Source organism: Eleutherodactylus coqui, chromosome 3 (assembly GCF_035609145.1).
Source record: "Eleutherodactylus coqui strain aEleCoq1 chromosome 3, aEleCoq1.hap1, whole genome shotgun sequence".
Classification (NCBI taxonomy): Eukaryota; Metazoa; Chordata; class Amphibia; order Anura; family Eleutherodactylidae; genus Eleutherodactylus; species Eleutherodactylus coqui.
This window is the reverse complement of record NC_089839.1, coordinates 316,261,587-316,280,323: the sequence shown is the minus strand read 5'-3', so window position 1 is coordinate 316,280,323 and position 18,737 is coordinate 316,261,587. Positions and strand designations below refer to the sequence as shown.

Sequence of the window (18,737 nt, the reverse complement as noted above, 5' to 3'; positions counted from 1 at the left end):
TCTGAAGAGCTGAGAATCTGTCTGGATTTCTATTTGACCTATCTAGGGTTACCGAGAAAGAGAAAATGAAATCGCCAGCCCATATAATTTTATATTGTGAGAGTTTAAGGAGCTTCCGGTAAAGTACCTGTGTGGTGGGAAGGGGATTCTCTGAAGGGCCGTATATGTTAACTATGGCCATCGGTTGGGTGTATAATTTGCCTAGCAGAATACAGAATCTTCCTTCGTGGTCTATATCCGTCTCTTCAACTTGAAAGGGGAAAGAATTATGAAGTAGGGTAAGGACCCCTCAATGTTTTTTGATGCAGTTGCTGTATAATATCTGGAGTAGTGATGGTGAAAGTATTTGGGGATAGAGGTGTGGGAAAAGTGGGTCTCCTGTATACAGACCACATCAGGTTTATGTTTTAAGGAGAGCCATCTTTCTTTTGTTAGGAGAATTGAATCCCCGTACATTGTGGGAGATACATACCATTGGAGGTCCTGAGTGTAACGCTCTACCTCTCTCTCCCCGAACCCCCCAGTTAGGGCGCCCACCCACTGGCGATTTTTTTTTCTTTGCGTTTTGCGTTTTTTCTCAAGAGCAATTAGAATTGAATGTACTCCTGTCCACTGGCGTTTTTTTTTTGCGTTGCGTTGCGTTTTTTAACATAGGAACTGTCAGTTGCATATGTGTCCTTATTTTTCTCCTAATGCACCCATGAAAGTCAATGGAAATTAATGGAAAAGCCGCGAAAACGCCGCGAAAACGCGGCAAAAAACTCTGCGAAAACGCTGCGTTTTTCACGCACGAAAATCGCAAACGCCAGTGGGTGGGCGCCCTTAGTAGGACTAGTTTGTCTACCATACTCCTTGTAAAACTGAAGACCTAGAATACTTGAAAAACAGACAAAACAAACAGTCATGCAAACAACTGATGCTCCTCCGTGGGGGAACATCATGTATAGAACATAAGATAAACCAGAAATGGTCCTAGGACCAAATTCGTCAAGATTGCAGACATCTCCCCAAATAGGTGAGCCGCCCATCTTTGAACAATCAGGATAGTCATCCGTCCTTCCCAGACCGCATCTCTTATCACAAAGCTTATTTAGTTTTACAACCTTAATATAAGTGTCAACCGAACTTCACACTTAAGACCTTATTTTTTTAAACTTCTCCACTGCCAGCTTAGTATCAGGGACAGTTTGCTGACCAGGCAGTGGAGGCCCTGTGACGCCTGTACCCCCTCCCCTGTTGACGCTTACAAACTTCCACTAATTTGATGAAGAGTGAGTCTTTATATCAGTCTTTTCTTTCCTTTTATAAGTTGTTGGACAGGCCCGCATTGGACTCTTGAGGTAGGGACCTTGTCGTCCTTGGAGGACGAGGCCGGCTTCATGTCCTCCTGGGCGAGTGCTCGAGGGGCCACTCTCCCCTGGTCTCTCGACAGGAATTTGTGCCCTCTCTAGGGCCCCATATGCCTCCTCTATAGACTTGGCAGTGTAGGACCTCCCGAGGTGCTGGAAATGGAGAGCGAATGGGTACCCCCATTTATATCTTATATTGGCTGTTCTTAGAGCCTGTGTGACCGGTCAGAAGGTTCTTTGTTTGGCCAGGGTTGATGGGGCCACATCTGCGTACAGCTGAACTGAGGTGGGCAGTCTAATGAGGTTAGATTTCTGGCAGCTAGTAATAATTGGTCTCTGACCTCGTAATAATGTAGTTTAATGACCATGTCTCTTGGGAGATCCAGGCTGGGTGGGCGAGCAAGGGCCCTATGTATTCTGTCGATTCTGAAGGACGTTTGGTCAATCTGCGGGAGAATAGCTGAAAATAGGTTGATTGCCGTTTCCTTTAGGGCTGTAATGGATTTGGGCAGGCCTCTGATGCGGATATTGGAGCGATGAGACCTGTTCTCTTCGTATTTGGATTCCAGTAACTCTATTTTGGCCTCAAGCCCAGCTACATGTTGGCGGTCTGCCTCGATAGTCATTGTTTTGTTTTTTTCCAGCTCGTCCGTCCTCTGGCCTAAGTCTTGGATTTGCTCGGAAAATTCCTTAACGGCTGCAGAGAGTTCGGTTTTAAAGATTATTTTCATCTGGTCGAGTAGGGCGTTGCTAGATTCTAGATTTAGTTCTTCTTGCACTCTTGGTGGGGTCGCCCCGGCTGCCGATGAAGCTTGGGTATTCGCCGGGGAGGGAGGGTCGGTTTGAGATTGTGAAGCAAACATGCTGGGTAGAGTAGCTCTTGAGGGGGTCTGATGAAGCTGCGGCGTGTTACCTTTGGTTTTTACCATTGTTATGTAAAGATTTAGAAAGATCGCCAAAGGGTGCTGGAGTGATGGAATAGGTTGTTATTGCATGACATGATGCGTGACTCCGGAAGGAGCTAAGGATGCATTCTCCGATCATCCCATACTGCATAAACACCCTGATCAGCGCAGTTTGCTTTTTGTTATATCTATTAGCCGAAAAAATGAAAAGCTGTGGTTTGTGAGAGGGTCCGCAGGTGGGAGCAGAGTTCAGTACATCCGGATTGGGGACTGTCGCTTGCTTCTGAAATAGATTTACAGTCCAGAACTTTTGGTGCGCCTCCACAGAACAAGCAGCCTGCTTCTGTATCTTAATTTGTTCTATTGGCAGTGAGGATATAGCCAGAGTTTTGGTGGCTTAAAGGGGTTGTCCCGCGGCAGCAAGTGGGTCTATACACTTCTGTATGGCCATATTAATGCACTTTGTAATGTACATTGTGCATTAATTATGAGCCATACAGAAGTTATCAAAAGTTTTATACTTACCTGCTCCGTTGCTGACGTCCTCGTCTCCATGGTGCCGACTAATTTTCGGCCTCTAATGGCCAAATTAGCCGCGCTTGCGCAGTCCGGGTCTTCTGCTGTCTTCAATGGGGCCGCTCGTGCAGAATGCCGGCTCCGTGTAGCTCCGCCCCGTCACGTGCCGATTCCAGCCAATCAGGAGGCTGGAATCGGCAATGGACCGCACAGAAGCCCTGCGGTCCACAGAGAGAGAGGATCCCGGCGGCCATCTTCAGCAGGTGAGTATGAAGACGCCGGACCGCCGGGATTCGGGTAAGTACTACCCGGTTTGTTTTTTTAACCCCTGCATCGGGGTTGTCTCGCGCCGAACGGGGGGGGGGTTAAAAAAAAAAAAAAACCCGTTTCGGCGCGGGACAACCCCTTTAACTTTTATAACGTCCTGGCTGCAGGGTCCAGGGAAGGGGCTTTTGCCTTCCTCCCCAAGTTCTTTCAGGGCTCAGTGCCGTATTCAGCCCTTTCAGGGGTGCCTCTGGTGTCTGGAGGCCCCCTGTGCAGACTTTATTTTTATCCTGCTTGGGGGTGTGGGGTGGGGGAGAGTGCTGTGGCCCTGTGGAGCTTCGTTCCCTCAGGCCCTGGTGTTATGGGCCTTCTTGCTGTACTTTGCTGCAGCTCCCCTGCCGCCCCCCGCAGCTTCTCTGGAGCCCACTCTCACCTCCCTCAACTCGGCGTCTCTTCACTGCTCCTCGAGGCAGTGGCACCCGCTCTTCTCCCGCTGGACCGCGGGTCTCTTCGCTCCCGTTGTAGTTACCTCCGCCACGTCTCCCACTGAACTTCCGGCCGGCGGGCCCCGGAACTCCATGCCGCGGCTGCCGCTGCTGAGATAGGCCGCCCTTTGATCCGGCTCCTACAGACCCGCGAGAGGGCTCAGACTGTTCCTCTTGGTCCGGGGAGGCTGCCCGAGGTGTTTTTGAGCCTCTGAGGGCCGTCTGGGCTCCAAAGGATCCCCTGTGGAGGAGAGCTGATGAGTGCGGCTGTTCCCGCTTCCTGCCAGGCCACCTTCTATTCCATTTTTTGTAAGGCGAGTTAGACAAAACGAACTGCCACGTTTTTTGTACTTTCCTTTTATTCCATGCACTGTGAGGGTTAAATGATGTACTAACCTTCTTCTTTACGAATCGTTATGAACGCAGCGTTAACACGTTTTTTTTTCTACATAGTAGTTTGGGGGCGGGGGGCTGACGTATTTGTTTTTACTTTTTTTAGATTTTTATTTTTTGTCCCATGGAGGGACTTGATTATCGGCTCCTGTTATCATTCTCCTAATACATCGCTATACCTCAGTGTTATAGTGCATTAGAAAGCCTATGAGGTCAGCCAGAAACCGAGTCTCACAGGCCACTGTAGCTGGCAGACCCAGAGGCTAAACATATATGGCCCTCATGTGCCATAGAAACTCATTGGGACCCTGCGGTCACATTCCGGGGCAACAACGGGTCAGCATTTCTGATGTTTCCGCAGCAGAAAAGGACATTTGTCAAAACTCATTCACTTGACTTGTAGTGTAAAGACTAGAGAATTTCCGCTGAAATTCCGCATCGGATCCTGTGTGTGTGAAGGCATACTTAACGGTGCACCACTGAGAATAGAACAGCTCCGTTCTCTCTACAGTGGCCAGGCTTGGTATTCCAGGCAAAGTTCCTATTCACTTTAATGGCTACCTGACCTGTAGAGAGAACAAGACAGGAGAGCGGTGCTCTGCTAATGATGGCCTAACCTGTAGGTCCTTCTTACATGCTGTGTCATAAGTGAACAGTCCTGAGAACTGGTACTCCACAGCACAGTTCAGTTAAGGCCTTGGTGACATCCGCCCTTTGTGTACAGCAGATTTGTATGAGGTTTGTATGGAGTAGCCTCTTCTGCAGGATGGTGCAAGCCGGAGCCTGAGGACACAGGTGACGTAATGAGGCAGCGATCCAGCAGCAGAGTGACTGCAAGGCCTAATGACACCAGGTGAAGGTCTGGATAGGTTGCCCCATGGAGGATCTGCCCACGTTTCATGCCCTCCCCAACCTGATTATACAGATAGCGTAAAACACGACGGCTTAAGGACCTTTTATATGCAAAGATTATTGCTCAAAATCCGTTCAAACACTCGAAAATGAGTGATAATCGTTACATGTGTTAACGCGGGCAGTCAGGCGCTATTTCTTACATAGTAACATAGTTCGTAAGGCCCAATGAAGACAATGTCCATCTAGTCCAGCCTGTCTAGCCTCCTGTTTCGTTGATCCAGAGGAAGGCAAAAAACCCCAAGAGCAGAAGCCAATTAGCCCTTTTGGGAAAAAATTCCTTCCCGACTCCCTAATGGCAATCAGACTGTTCCCTGGATCAACCCCTAATAGTTCCTACCTGCCTGTATACCCGGATTAACAAATAACCTAAGATTTATATCCTGTAATATCCTTCCCCTCCAGAAAGACATCAAGTCCCCCTTTAAACTCCTCTATTAATTTTGCCATCACCACGTCCTCAGGCAGAGAGTTCCACAGTCTTACTGCTCTTACAGTAAAGAACCCCCTCCTGTGTTGGTGATGAAGCCTGCTTTCCTCTAGACGTAGTGGATGCCCTCTTGTTACCGTCGCAGTCCTGGGTATAAACAGATCCTGGCAGAGATCCTTGTATTGTCCCCTCATGTATTTATACATAGTTATTTGGTCGCCCCTTAGCCGTCCTTTTTCCGGGGTGAATAATCCCAGTTTTGGTGCCTCTCTGGGTATTCCAGTCCTCTCATTCCATGTATTAGTTTAGTCGCTCTTCTTTGAACCCCTCCAGCACTGTAACATCTTTCCTGAGCGCCGGTGACCAGAACTGTATGCAGTATTCCATGTGGGGCCTGACAAGTCCCTTATATAGTGGGGGGATAGAGTTCTCGTCTTTTGCCCCTATACCTCTTTTAATGCACCCTAAGACTTTATTTGCCTTTGCAGCAGCTGACTGGCATTGGTTACTCCAGTTTAGTCTACAGCCCACTAGTACCCCCAGGTCTTTTTCCATATCACTTTTCCCTAGCGGTACCCCATTTAGTGTATATTGGTAACATCAATTTTTGCTGCCCATGTGCATAACCTTATATTTATCAACATTGAACTTTATTTGCCATTTTTCTCCCCAAGCCCCCAGCTTATCTCGGTCCGTTTGTAGCCGCACATTGTCCTCCGTTGCATTGATTATATTGTATAGTTTTGTGTCATCTGAAAATATTGATATTTTGCTGTGCAGCCCCTCTATCAGGTCGTTAGTACATATATTGTACAGAATAGGGCCCAGTACTGAACCCTGTGGCCCCCCACTACTGACTGTGGCCCAATCAGAGTATGAACCATTTATTACCACCCTCTGCTTTCTATCATTGAGCCAATTTTTAACCCAATTACACACGTTTTCACCCAATCCGAGCTTCTCATTTTGTATATTAGCCTATTATGCGGCACGGTGTCAAAGGCTTTAGAGAAGTCCAGATATACGAGATCCATAGATTCTCCCCGGTCCAGCTTAGAGCTTACTTCATCGTAGAAACTGATCAGATTTGTCTGACATGAGCGACCCCTCATGAATCCATGCTGGTGAGGAGTTATTCCCTTAATCTCCTTGAGGTGCTCATCGGTGGCGTCTCTCAGAATCCCCTCAAAATTTTTTCCCGTTACTGAAGTGAGACTTACCGGGCTGTAGTTACCAGGCTCACTTTTGGTCCACATTTTGTAAATTGGAACCACGTTGGCAATGCGCCAATCCAATGGTACAACACCGGTCTTGATAGTGTCTAGAAATATTTGGTATAGCGGCCTAGCTATCACATCACTTAGTTCCCTTAGTACCCTTGGGTGTATTCCATCTGGGCCTATCGATTTTAATCTTCTTTAACCGGTTCCACACTTCCTCTTGCGTTAGGTATGACATATTTTGCGAGGGGTTTATTTTATTCCCCTGCATCTCGTGTGGTATTTCCTTTTCGTTTGTGAATACGCTTGAAAAGAAACTATTTAATAGATTTGCCTTCCCACCATTATCTTCTATGATTTCCCCTGCATTATTTGTTAATTGACTTGTTGTTAGCCAAGGATTTTAGGCTGGCATAAGAATCATCATTTGACCACTGGAATTTCGTTCAGTTTGAATGCAGTTCCTTCAGTCTTTCCAGCACTGGCTTTCTTTTGCTTTGCATATTAATGAGTATAATGTTTGCTCAGCCTTGAGGAGAACAATGGAATGTGTTGGCCAGATGTTTGCTCAGCAATAACAATCACCTAAACACACACCCAGTTGAGCAAACAACTCCTGGAGGAAAATGTAGGTGTTTAACCCCCCCCCCTTTTTTTTCCATTTTTGTTTTTTCCTCCCCCCTTTAAAAAAATCGTAACTCCTTTATTTATCCATCTACATCCCTGTATGAGGGCTTGTTTTTTGCAGTTTTTAATGGTGCTATTTAATGTACCATATAATGTACTACAAAACTTTTTAAAAATTCTAAGTGGAGTAAAATGAAAAAAAATCCGACATTCCGCCATCTTTCAGTGCGTTTTGTTTCTACAACGCACAAAGTACAACAGAAATGACCTGATATCTTTATTCTACGGGTCTGTCCGATTACTGCAATACCAAACTTGGAGAGTTTTTTTTTTGCTGTACTACTCTTTTTTTTTTTTTTACAAAGACATACGCCATGACCATACGCTACTATGAGAGAGGCCGTACGCTGTGACCATAACCTCCTTCAAGAGAGGTCGTACGCCATGATCATACGCTCCTATGAGAAAGGCCGTACTCCGTGACCATACGCTCCTATGAAAGAGGCCATACGCCATGACCATATGATCCTATGAGAGGCTGCACGCCATGACCATATGATCCTATGAAAGAGGCTGTATGCTGTGACCATAACCTCCTTCAAGAGAGGTCTTACGCCATGATCAAACGCTCCTATGAGAGAGGCCGTATGCCTTTACCATACACTCCTATGAGAGAGGCCATATGCCGTGACCATACTCATGGGAGAGAGGCCGTGTGATGTGACCATACGCTCCTATGAGAGAGGCCGTATGCCTTTACCATACACTCCTATGAGAGAGGCCATATGCCGTGACCATACTCATGGGAGAGAGGCCGTGTGATGTGACCATACGCACCTATGAGAGAGGCCGTACGCCGTGACCATACGCTCCTATGGGAGAGGCTGTATGCCATGACTATGTGCTCCTATGAGAGCAATACACTACGAGCTATAAGAGAAGCTGTACGGTGTGACCATATGCTCCTGTGAGAGATGCCATACACTGTGAAGATACGCTCCTGTCAGGATTTGACCCAGGACCTCCTGCTCTCAAGGCAGTGGCTAAATTACATTACCTCAGTAACTCAACCCTTTGGACAGCTCCATTGCATTACCTCAGACTTGTTTCCTTTTCTTGCAATCCGGTCCGTCTTAGCTCCTGTTCCTGAATGGACATGCTATAAAATCCTGGCCTTGCCTCTCCCTCATTGTGATTATTGTGCTCTTTGCCTTGATCAAGCGTCACCTCCTAAATCTACTCCTCTCCTGCAAATGTAACAACCTGATTGCAACTTCTGGCTTCCATCTGACTATACTTCCTGCCTCATCCATTGGTACTAGACATGTGAATATAAGGCACTTGTCAGGCCCCACATGGAATACTGCGTACAGTTCTGGTCACCGGTGCTCAGGAAAGATGTCACAGTGCTTGAAGGGGTTCAAAGAAGGGCAACTAAACTAATACATGGAATGAAGGGACTGGAATACCCAGAGAGGCACCAAAACTGGGATTATTCACCCCGGAAAAAGTACGGCTAAGGGGCGACCAAATAACTCTGTATAAATCCATGAGGGGACGATACAAGGATCTCTGCCAGGATCTGTTTATACCCAGGACTGCGACGGTAACAAGAGGGCATCCGCTACGTCTAGAGGAAAGCAGGTTTCATCACCAACACAGAAGAGGGTTCTTTACTGTAAGAGCAGTAAGACTGTGGAACTCTCTGCCTGAGGAAGTGGTGATGGCAAAATCAATAGAGGAGTTTAAAGGGGGACTTGATGTCTTTCTGGAGAGGAAGGATATTACAGGATATAAATCTTAGGTTAATTGTTAATCCGGGTATACAGGCAGGTAGGAACTATTAGGGGTTGATCCAAGGATTAGTCTGATTGCCATTAGGGAGTCGGGAAGGAATTTTTTCCCAAAAGGGCTAATTGGCTTCTGCTCTTGGGGTTTTTTGCCTTCCTCTGGATCAACGAAACAGGAGGCTAGACAGGCTGGACTAGATGGACATTGTCTTCATTGGGCCTTACGAACTATGTTACTATGTAAGAAATAGCGCCTGACTGCCCGCGTTAACACATGTAACGATTATCACTCATTTTCGAGTGTTTGAACGGATTTTGAGCAATAATCTTTGCATATAAAAGGTCCTTAAGCCGTCGTGTTTTACGCTATCTGTATAATCAGAAACTCATTAGGACCCTGCGGTCACATTCCGGGGCAACAACGGGTCAGCATTTCTGATGTTTCCGCAGCAGAAAAGGACATTTGTCAAAACTCATTCACTTGACTTGTAGTGTAAAGACTAGAGAATTTCCGCTGAAATTCCGCATTGGATCCTGTGTGTGTGAAGGCATACTTAACGGTGCACCACTGAGAATAGAACAGCTCCGTTCTCTCTACAGTGGCCAGGCTTGGTATTCCAGGCAAAGTTCCTATTCACTTTAATGGCTACCTGACTTGTAGAGACAACAAGACAGGAAAGCGGTGCTCTGCTAATGATGGCCTAACCTGTAGGTCCTTCTTACATGCTGTGTCATAAGTGAACAGTCCTGAGAACTGGTACTCCACAGCACAGTTCAGTTAAGGCCTTGGTGACATCCGCCCTTTGTGTACAGCAGATTTGTATGAGGTTTGTATGGAGTAGCCTCTTCTGCAGGATGGTGCAAGCCGGAGCCTGAGGACACAGGTGACGTAATGAGGCAGCGATCCAGCAGCAGAGTGACTGCAAGGCCTAATGACACCAGGTGAAGGTCTGGATAGGTTGCCCCATGGAGGATCTGCCCACGTTTCATGCCCTCCCCAACCTGATTATACAGATAGTGTAAAACACGACGGTTTAAGGACCTTTTATATGCAAAGATTATTGCTCAAAATCCGTTCAAACACTCGAAAATGAGTGATAATCGTTACATGTGTTAACGCGGGCAGTCAGGCGCTATTTCTTACATAGTAACATAGTTCGTAAGGCCCAATGAAGACAATGTCCATCTAGTCCAGCCTGTCTAGCCTCCTGTTTCGTTGATCCAGAGGAGGGCAAAAAACCCCAAGAGCAGAAGCCAATTAGCCCTTTTGGGAAAAAATTCCTTCCCGACTCCCTAATGGCAATCAGACTGTTCCCTGGATCAAACCCTAATAGTTCCTACCTGCCTGTATACCCGGATTGACACTTAACCTAAGATTTATATCCTGTAATATCCTTCCTCTCCAGAAAGACATCAAGTCCCCCTTTAAACTCCTCTATTGATTTTGCCATCACCACGTCCTCAGGAAGAGGGTTCCACAGTCTCACTGCTCTTACAGTAAAGAACCCCCTTCTATGTTGGTGATGAAACCTGCTTTCCTCTAGACGTAGCGGATGCCCTCTTGTTACCGTCACAGTCCTGGGTATAAACAGATCATGGCAGAGATCCTTGTATCGTCCCCTCATGTATTTATACATAGTTATTTGGTCGCCCCTTAGCCGTCCTTTTTCCGGGGTGAATAATCCCAGTTTTGGTGCCTCTCTGGGTATTCCAGTCCCGTCATTCCATGTATTAGTTTAGCCGCTCTTCTTTGAACCCCTCCAGCACTGTGACATCTTTCCTGAGCACCGGTGACCAGAACTGTACGCAGTATTCCATGTGGGGCCTGACAAGTGCCTTATATTCACATGTCTAGTACCAATGGATGAGGCAGGAAGTATAGTCAGATGGAAGCCAGGAGTTGCAATCAGGTTGTTACATTTGCAGGAGAGGAGTAGATTTAGGAGGTGACGCTTGATCAAGGCAAAGAGCACAATAATCACAATGAGGGAGAGGCAAGGCCAGGATTTTATAGCATGTCCATTCAGGAACAGGAGCTAAGACGGACCGGATTGCAAGAAAAGGAAACAAGTCTGAGGTAATGCAAAGTCTCTGCAGATAGTTGCAATGTCATTTTTTGCAGAGTCATTTGTCCCTACATGCATTAGTAGGAATGGGTAGTTGTCTGCAGAACTGAAGAGTCTTGATAGCCTATCAGACACATCTTTGATTTGTGCCCCTGGAAGACAGCACACCTCACGTGAGGCTGTGTCAGGTCTGCAGACAACGGCCTCTGTTCCTCTCAATAAGGAATCCCCCACAACCAGCACTCTCCCCCTCTTCTTCACAACAACACTTCTTTTTCTCCATCCAAGAGGATTCTGAGTGCTTACTGGACTGTTCTCTGTGGGCAAAGTCATTTCTTGCTGTACTTCTTCATTGTTCTCCTGCGGTAGAGCCTGGTACTGGTTCCTGAGCAGTATGGGTGCTGGCTGACTCCTGATAATCCGGCTTCTTTGGGTCACATGCTTCCATTCCTCGACTTCTACGGCTACACTGAAAACATATTTTCCTTCAACATTTTGAAGACTTACTTCTGCTCTGTCAAGGCAATCCTCCTCTTCCTTAATGAGTTACAATGTAGCTATTCTCTCCTGAAGACTCTGCACCTTTTCCTCCAACAGAGGCACAAGTTTGGCTTTTCCTTTGGTAGATCTGTAAACATGTAGCATATGGCTACTCACCCCTTCCATGTTGTCAGTTGATGTCTACTTGCAAACTTCTAAAAGTCAAGAATTCCAGTGATCATATATAACCTATAAGATGCTACTATGCATAAAACATCTGGCAATGTCCTTCAAGCAGCTAGACCTAGAACTCGAAATGCAACAGGCATATGCAAATTCTTTTCCTGGACCTCCAATCTCTGGTCTGGAGATGGCCTCTGAGCAGCTAGACCCCACTAAACCCAGCAATCTTCCCACTCACATCGACTTTTCACTTTTTCCCCAGAATGCACCAGGAATATGCAAATTATCTTCCTGGGCCTCCACTCCCTGCTCTCCCTAATACAGACAGGATGGGTCCAGAGGGCGATTGTTCCAGGTGGCCACAGGTGAAGGGTATGCCTTAAACTAATGAGTAAGGAAAATAACAAGTCTGGGTAACACCAGCTCCTCACTACATGTGAGAGGATTTTTTGAATGGGTATAGGTTGCCCTGTGGAGGATCTGCCTACTTTGCGGGACCTTTAGGAGCTGTGATCTGCCCACCCTGCTGATTGTGTTCAATGAAAGAAATCCATGGTTGTAAGAGGGCTTCTCTCTATTCTGGATGATTCTATGTGTGGAATTTGATGCATATTTAAGCTATTCTCAATGCTGTGGATCAGGCGTGTGGAACACAGAATGTTCCAGTGTGCGTGAAAGCCCCCTAGGTTGGTGCATCCAACATAGAATGACCTATTCACCTTGGTATTTTTTCTGTGCGAGCATAAACCAATTAAAAAATTTTTTAAATTCACACGCAAATGGAACACATCGATAATGACAACATTTGCCCTTTCCCAGTCTTCTGGATCTTCACCTGTCCTCCGGAAATTTTCAAAGATTATGGTTAGTGGTTCAGCAATTATCTCCACTGCTTCCTTCAGTATCCTAGGATCTAATTCATCAGGACCTGGAGACTTGAATTCATTTAAGTTAGCTAAGTTTTCCCTCACCATCTCTCTGCTTATAGATAGCCTGCATTCTTGTATTCCCCCATTAGCACCGTGAAGATCAGCTGATGCTAAATCTACTTTCTGAGAGAAAACAGATACAAAATAGGAATTTAGAAGTTCATTCTTCCCAATATCATTCTTAACCAATTCACCATTTTCATCCTGTAAACATCCTATAGCATCTTGGACTTTTATTTTGCTTGGACCCCCAGAGTCCCTTTTTATTGCTTTTGGCCTCTCTTACAAGCCTCAACTCATTTTCAGCTTTAGCTCTTCTGACACTTGCCTTACAGTTCCTGCAGACCCCATTATATTCTTCTTTAGATTTTCCCCCTCTTTCCATTTGATCAACAAAATTTTCTTCCTTTTTAACATCTATGTTAAGTTCTGTGTTCATCCATCCTGGTCTCTTTAAATGCTTCTCATTCTTCTTTCTTTTAGGGATTGGTAACGATTGTGCTTTGAGAATCTCATTTCACAATATTTCCCAACCTTCTTGGACATTTCTGTCCTTAAGAACATCCAGCCATTGGAGTCTTCCTCTCCTCTTTCTGAGATCATTAAAATCTGCCTTTGTGAAATCCAACCTTGCAGTCTGAGTCTTCTCAGGTCTTCCTCCCCTTGTTATCCAACATCTAAGGATATCATGATCACTGCCTCCTAAGGTCCCAGCCACCCTTACTCCCTCCACCATTCCCTCCCTGTTGGTGAGAGTTAGGTCCAAGATAGCAGATCCCCTTGTTTTCTCTTCTACCTTCTGGAAGATAAAGTTGTCAGCAAGAGCGGATAAGAATTGGTTGGATCCATTACTTTTATCTGAGAGATTCCCAACAAATGTCTGATGGGTAAAATCTCCCATGATCACCATGTTGGGCTTCTTTGAGAGCTTGGCCATCTGATGTAGAAAGAGCTTCTCCATATCTTCTGCTTGTCCAGGCGGCCTATAGTAAATGCCTACAAGGGTGTCCTTTCTGTTGGTCTCTCCTTGTATTCTTACCCAAACAGTTTCTACAGAACTCCCAGCTGTGAAGCTTGAATCTCAGTGGAGATGATGCTTTCCTAACATGCATTACAACACCTCCCATTTTCTTGGGTCTGTTTCTTATAAATACATTATGTCCTTCAAGCCTTGTATCCAATCATTTGTATCATTCCACCAAGTTTTTGTGATGCCGATGACATCATATTTCTCTTCCTGTGTTCGGAGCTCCAATTCCCCATGTTTGTTTCCCATGCATTGTGTAGAAACATGTTAATTTGTGATCAGTGTCTCTTGCTCCTCTACTTTCCTTCTGAATGTTTTGTCTTTCTTCTTCCTTTTTCACTTCTAATAATACGTATTAATTGGATGCATATTTTTGCTTTTCACATCATATTGTTCTAGCTTTAAGCTCTCCTGATTAGTCCAGCAAGGCGCCTGCCAAATCCTGTTTTTGTAAGGTGCAACCCGTCTCTAGCAAGCAGTCCATCATATAGGTAGTTCACTCCATGGTCTAGGAATCCATATCTTTGCTGACTGAACCATTGACATAGCCAGTTGTTCACCTCTAGAATCCTGCTCCATCTTCTTATTCCACGGCCATCCACTGGGAGGATGGATGAGAAGACCACCTGAGCTCCTAGTTCCTTCCCCTTCCGGCTGAGGTCTTCAAAGTCTCTGCAGATAGTTGCAATGTCATTTCTTGCAGAGTCATTTGTCCCTACATGTTTTAGTAGGAATGGGTAGTTGTCTGCAGAACTGAAGAGTCTTGATAGCCTATCAGACACATCTTTGATTTGTGCCCCTGGAAGACAGCACACCTCACGTGAGGCTGTGTCAGGTCTGCAGACAACGGCCTCTGTTCCTCTCAATAAGGAATCCCCCACAACCAGCACTCTCCCCCTCTTCTTCACAACAACACTTCTTTTTCTCCATCCAAGAGGATTCTGAGTGCTAACTGGACTGTTCTCTGTGGGCAAAGTCATTTCTTGCTGTACTTCTTCATTGTTCTCCTGCGGTAGAGCCTGGTACTGGTTCCTGAGCAGTATGGGTGCTGGCTGACTCCTGATAATCCGGCTTCTTTGGGTCACATGCTTCCATTCCTCGACTTCTACGGCTACACTGAAAACATATTTTCCTTCAACATTTTGAAGACTTACTTCTGCTCTGTCAAGGCAATCCTCCTCTTCCTTAATGAGTTACAATGTAGCTATTCTCTCCTGAAGACTCTGCACCTTTTCCTCCAACAGAGGCACAAGTTTGGCTTTTCCTTTGGTAGATCTGTAAACATGTAGCATATGGCTACTCACCCCTTCCATGTTGTCAGTTGATGTCCACTTGCAAACTTCTAAAAGTCAAGAATTCCAGTAATCATATATAACCTATAAGATGCTACTATGCATAAAACATCTGGCAATGTCCTTCAAGCAGCTAGACCTAGAACTCGAAATGCAACAGGCATATGCAAATTCTTTTCCTGGACCTCCAATCTCTGGTCTGGAGATGACCTCTGAGCAGCTAGACCCCACTAAACCCAGAAATCTTCCCACTCACAGCGACTTTTCACTTTTCCCAGAATGCACCAGGAATATTCAAATTATCTTCCTGGACCTCCACTCCCTGTTCTCCCTAATACAGACAGGATGGGTCCAGAGGGCGATTGCTCCAGGTGGCCACAGGTGAAGGGTATGCCTTAAACGAATGAGTAAGGAAAATAACAAGTCTGGGTGACACCAGCTCCTCACGACATGTGAGAGGAATTGTTGAATGGGTACAGGTTGCCCTGTGGAGGATCTGCCTACTTTGCGGGACCTTCGGGAGCTTTGATCTGCCCACCCTGCTGATTGTGTGCAATGAAAGAAATCCATGGTTGTAAGAGGGCTTCTCTCTATTCTGGATGATTCTATATGTGGAATTTGATGCATATTTAAGCTATTCTCAATGCTGTGGATCAGGCGTGTGGAAGCTCCCTAAGTTGGTGCATCCAACATGGAACGACCTATTCACCTTGGTATTTGCTCTGTGCGAGTATGGACTAACTTTTTAAATCCACACACGAATGGAACACATCGATAGGGACAACATTTGCCCTTTCCCAATCTTCTGGAACTTCTGTTCTCCTGGAATTTTCACAGATTTGGCGGGTGGTTTAGGAATTACCTCCACTGCTTCCTTCTTTGACATGGACACCCAAACTTGTGATTTTCCTCACTCTTTTGGAAACTGAAAGAATTAACCTTCATAGGTAAAACACTGATCATTAAATGTGTCCTTTTACCAATGCTGCTTTAAATAGAGAATATATATCCGCCAAGTTACTTGGAGCTCAGGTAAATAAATAGAGTCCTGTTCCTATTTCTATGGGGGGTTAGAATTGAGAGAGTTAAAAGGACAACCATTGTAAAGTCCAGACAAAGTGGTGGTTTAGGTTTCCCAGATGTCCAGCTGGATTTGGCAATGAATTCCATGATCACAGTACTCAGACTCATCCAAGGGGACACTAAAGTGGCGCCCATGCCCAAATACATTGGGGGATGGCTGCTCTGCAGGTTACAGTGGTGTGAGAGGAGGCTGACACAGCCGGTGGCGTTCACTTGTCTGTAATGGTATGTGCGGATAGAAAAGTGTGTTCAAAAGAATGACTTGACTGTTCAGAACAGGAAAAAGGTAAGAAATAAAAAGAAGGTGCTACATATGTGTGAGGGCTTCGGCACACGGGCGAGAGTGATATCAGGATGGGATTCACACCTCCCTTGGCCCCCCCCTACCCCCCCCAAAAAAAGATCCTTGTCACGGAGAGTCCCCTGCCACTGTTGTCACAGCAGTGGCAGGGGATCGCGATCCTCACCCATTAACTTCAATTAGGCTGGTGCTACTGCCGCCGGCCCCATTGGAAACAATGGGTGAGATCACAAAAAGAATGGACATGCTGCAATTTTGTTTTTAACACTGCATCACAGGCATTAAAACATCGCAAATGTGCATGGAGCCATTGGCTTCATAATTTTGCAATTTCTCACATGCTCGCAGCGCTGGAAAATCGTGCAATTCCCTCACCAGTGTGAAGCCACCCTAAGAGAGAGGAACTTGGAGAAGACATTGATTTGCTAACAAATGTGGAAGCAGAAAAAATATGGGAAAATCTTTCTCGGAGGATGGGACAAACAAACAAAATGACATAATGTGGTTATGTAATGGCCCGAAGCCTATATATCTGGCCCCTTCTAACTGTCATACATGTCATGTCTTTCATATGCTCTGTGCAAATTGTCCTGTCACTAGTTATGTGTATTACACAGCTGCAGCATGTAAGAGGTTAATGTCTATGAATGTCTGGGATATGTCTGGAAATTGTAACCAATTGTCATGTCAAGTGGGTATGTAAGGTATAAATATGAGTGAAAGGTAAGACAGAAGGGTTCCATTGCTTCAATGGTTGAGTGTGGAGGGAGAGTGCCAGCGACATGGGGGTACCTTCAACCCTCATGTGGTGAAGAATGGAAGAGGAAGAGAGGTACCCTAATGACCTAGTTCCAGGACCCCTATCCTAGGAGAGAGAGAAATAGCCCACCATGCAGTGTTCAAAAATCTGTCCAAAAGTGAGAGTCAGTGAAGGGATTTGTCTCCCATGGGTGTGTGTCTGTCCAGGAGCAGAGTCATACAGATAACTAGTACTGTAGGCCCGGTGTCATCCATGTCCCAGAGTGTGTGTCCAGGAGCGGAGTCATACAGATAACTAGGACTGTAGCCCGGTGTCATCTTGTGTCCTGGAGTGTGTGTGTCTAGGAGCGGAGTCATACAGATAACTAGGACTGTAGGCTTGGTGTCATCCTGTGTCCTGGAGTGTGCGTTTCCACGATCGGAGTCATACGGATAACTAGGACTGTAGGTCCGGTGTTATCCTGTGTCCCAAAGTGCGTGTGTCCAGGAGTGGAGTCATACAGATAACCTAGACTGTAGATCCGGTATCATCCTGTGTCCTGGAGTGTGTGTTTCCAGGATTGGAGTCATACAGATAACTAGGACTGTAGCCCAGTGTCATCCTGTGTCCTGGTGTTGCGTCCTACGAACGTGCAACCTCAATAACATAAATCAAAGGCACAACTGTGCAAAGAAAATACAAAATAAATGGGGGAATACTCTCCTTATTTTATAATCCCCTATCCCGGGAGGGGACCCTGCTGCTCAGCAGACCGACCGCGCTGATAAGTGCGAGCCTGCAATCGTGCCTGGGCCTCTGACCAGTCCCTAGCTGGGAGCCCTAGCACAAAACAAAAAGAGAAACAAAACCAAACCAAACAGTAAAAGCACTTAGCTTATCCAGCAGAGCTTCCACCACACTGTGTTGCTCCGTCGCTGTCCAACATAGAACTGAAGTGAATTGACCAGCACAGGAGTAACAGTTAACACTGCTTAAATAGGAGCAAAGCTACTTAGCACCAGGTGCTGACTGACATTAATCTTGCAACCACCACACCTCTCAGCTCCAGGAGAGGTAGGAATGCTGCTAAACCCTGGTCTGGCCTAAAAGCAAGGTGGGAACCTCAGAACGGCTGCAACACCTGGAGTGTGTGTGTCCAGGAGCAGAGTCATACAGATAATTAGGACTGTAGGCCCGGTGACATCCTTTGTCCCAGAGTGTGTGTGTCCAGAAGTGGAGTCATACAGATAACTAGGACTGTAGGTCTGGTGTCATCCTGTGTCCCAGAGTGTGTCTGAACAGGACTGGAGTCATACAGATAAGTAGGACTGTAGGTCCGGTGTCATTCTGTGTTCCAGAGTGTGTCTGTCCAGGATCAGAGTCATACAGATGAACTAGGACTGTAGGCCCGCTGCCATCCTGTGTCCCAGTGTGTGTGTGTCCAGGAGCGGAGTCATACAGATAACTAGGACTGTAGGCCTGGTGTTATCCTGTGTCCCAGAGTGTGTCTGTCCAGGAGCGGAGTCATACAGATAACTAGGACTGTAGGTCAGGTGTCCTCCTGTGTCCCAGAGTGTGTCTGTCTAGGAGTAGAGTCATACAGATTACTAGGACTGTAGGCCTTGTGACATTCTTTGTCCCGGAGTGTGTGTGTCCAGGAGCGGAGTCATACAGATAACTAGGAATGTAGGTCCAGTGTCATTCTGTGTCCCAGAGTGTGTCTGTCCAGGAGCGGAGTCATACAGA

The 18,737-nt window shown here is 46.1% G+C and overlaps 1 protein-coding gene and 2 non-coding genes across 3 annotated transcripts in view; 2 read left to right on the top strand and 1 right to left on the bottom strand.

Moving 5' to 3' along the window:
- RPS8 (ribosomal protein S8) overlaps positions 1–2,383 on the bottom strand; it is a 69,650-nt gene extending 67,267 nt beyond the window's left edge. Inside the window, exon 1 of the mRNA XM_066598005.1 lies at positions 2,380–2,383. Coding sequence (XP_066454102.1) covers positions 2,380–2,382 — 3 coding nt within the window. The 5' untranslated portion in view covers position 2,383. The remainder of the gene's footprint in view (positions 1–2,379) is intronic.
- A 9,611-nt stretch (positions 2,384–11,994) lies between these two features.
- On the top strand, positions 11,995–12,141 carry LOC136622824 (U12 minor spliceosomal RNA). The gene has a single exon (XR_010792004.1). It is a non-coding gene; the product is annotated as a U12 minor spliceosomal RNA (small nuclear RNA).
- Positions 12,142–15,258: 3,117 nt separating this feature from the next.
- On the top strand, positions 15,259–15,405 carry LOC136622846 (U12 minor spliceosomal RNA). The gene has a single exon (XR_010792026.1). It is a non-coding gene; the product is annotated as a U12 minor spliceosomal RNA (small nuclear RNA).
- Positions 15,406–18,737: the final 3,332 nt, after the last annotated feature.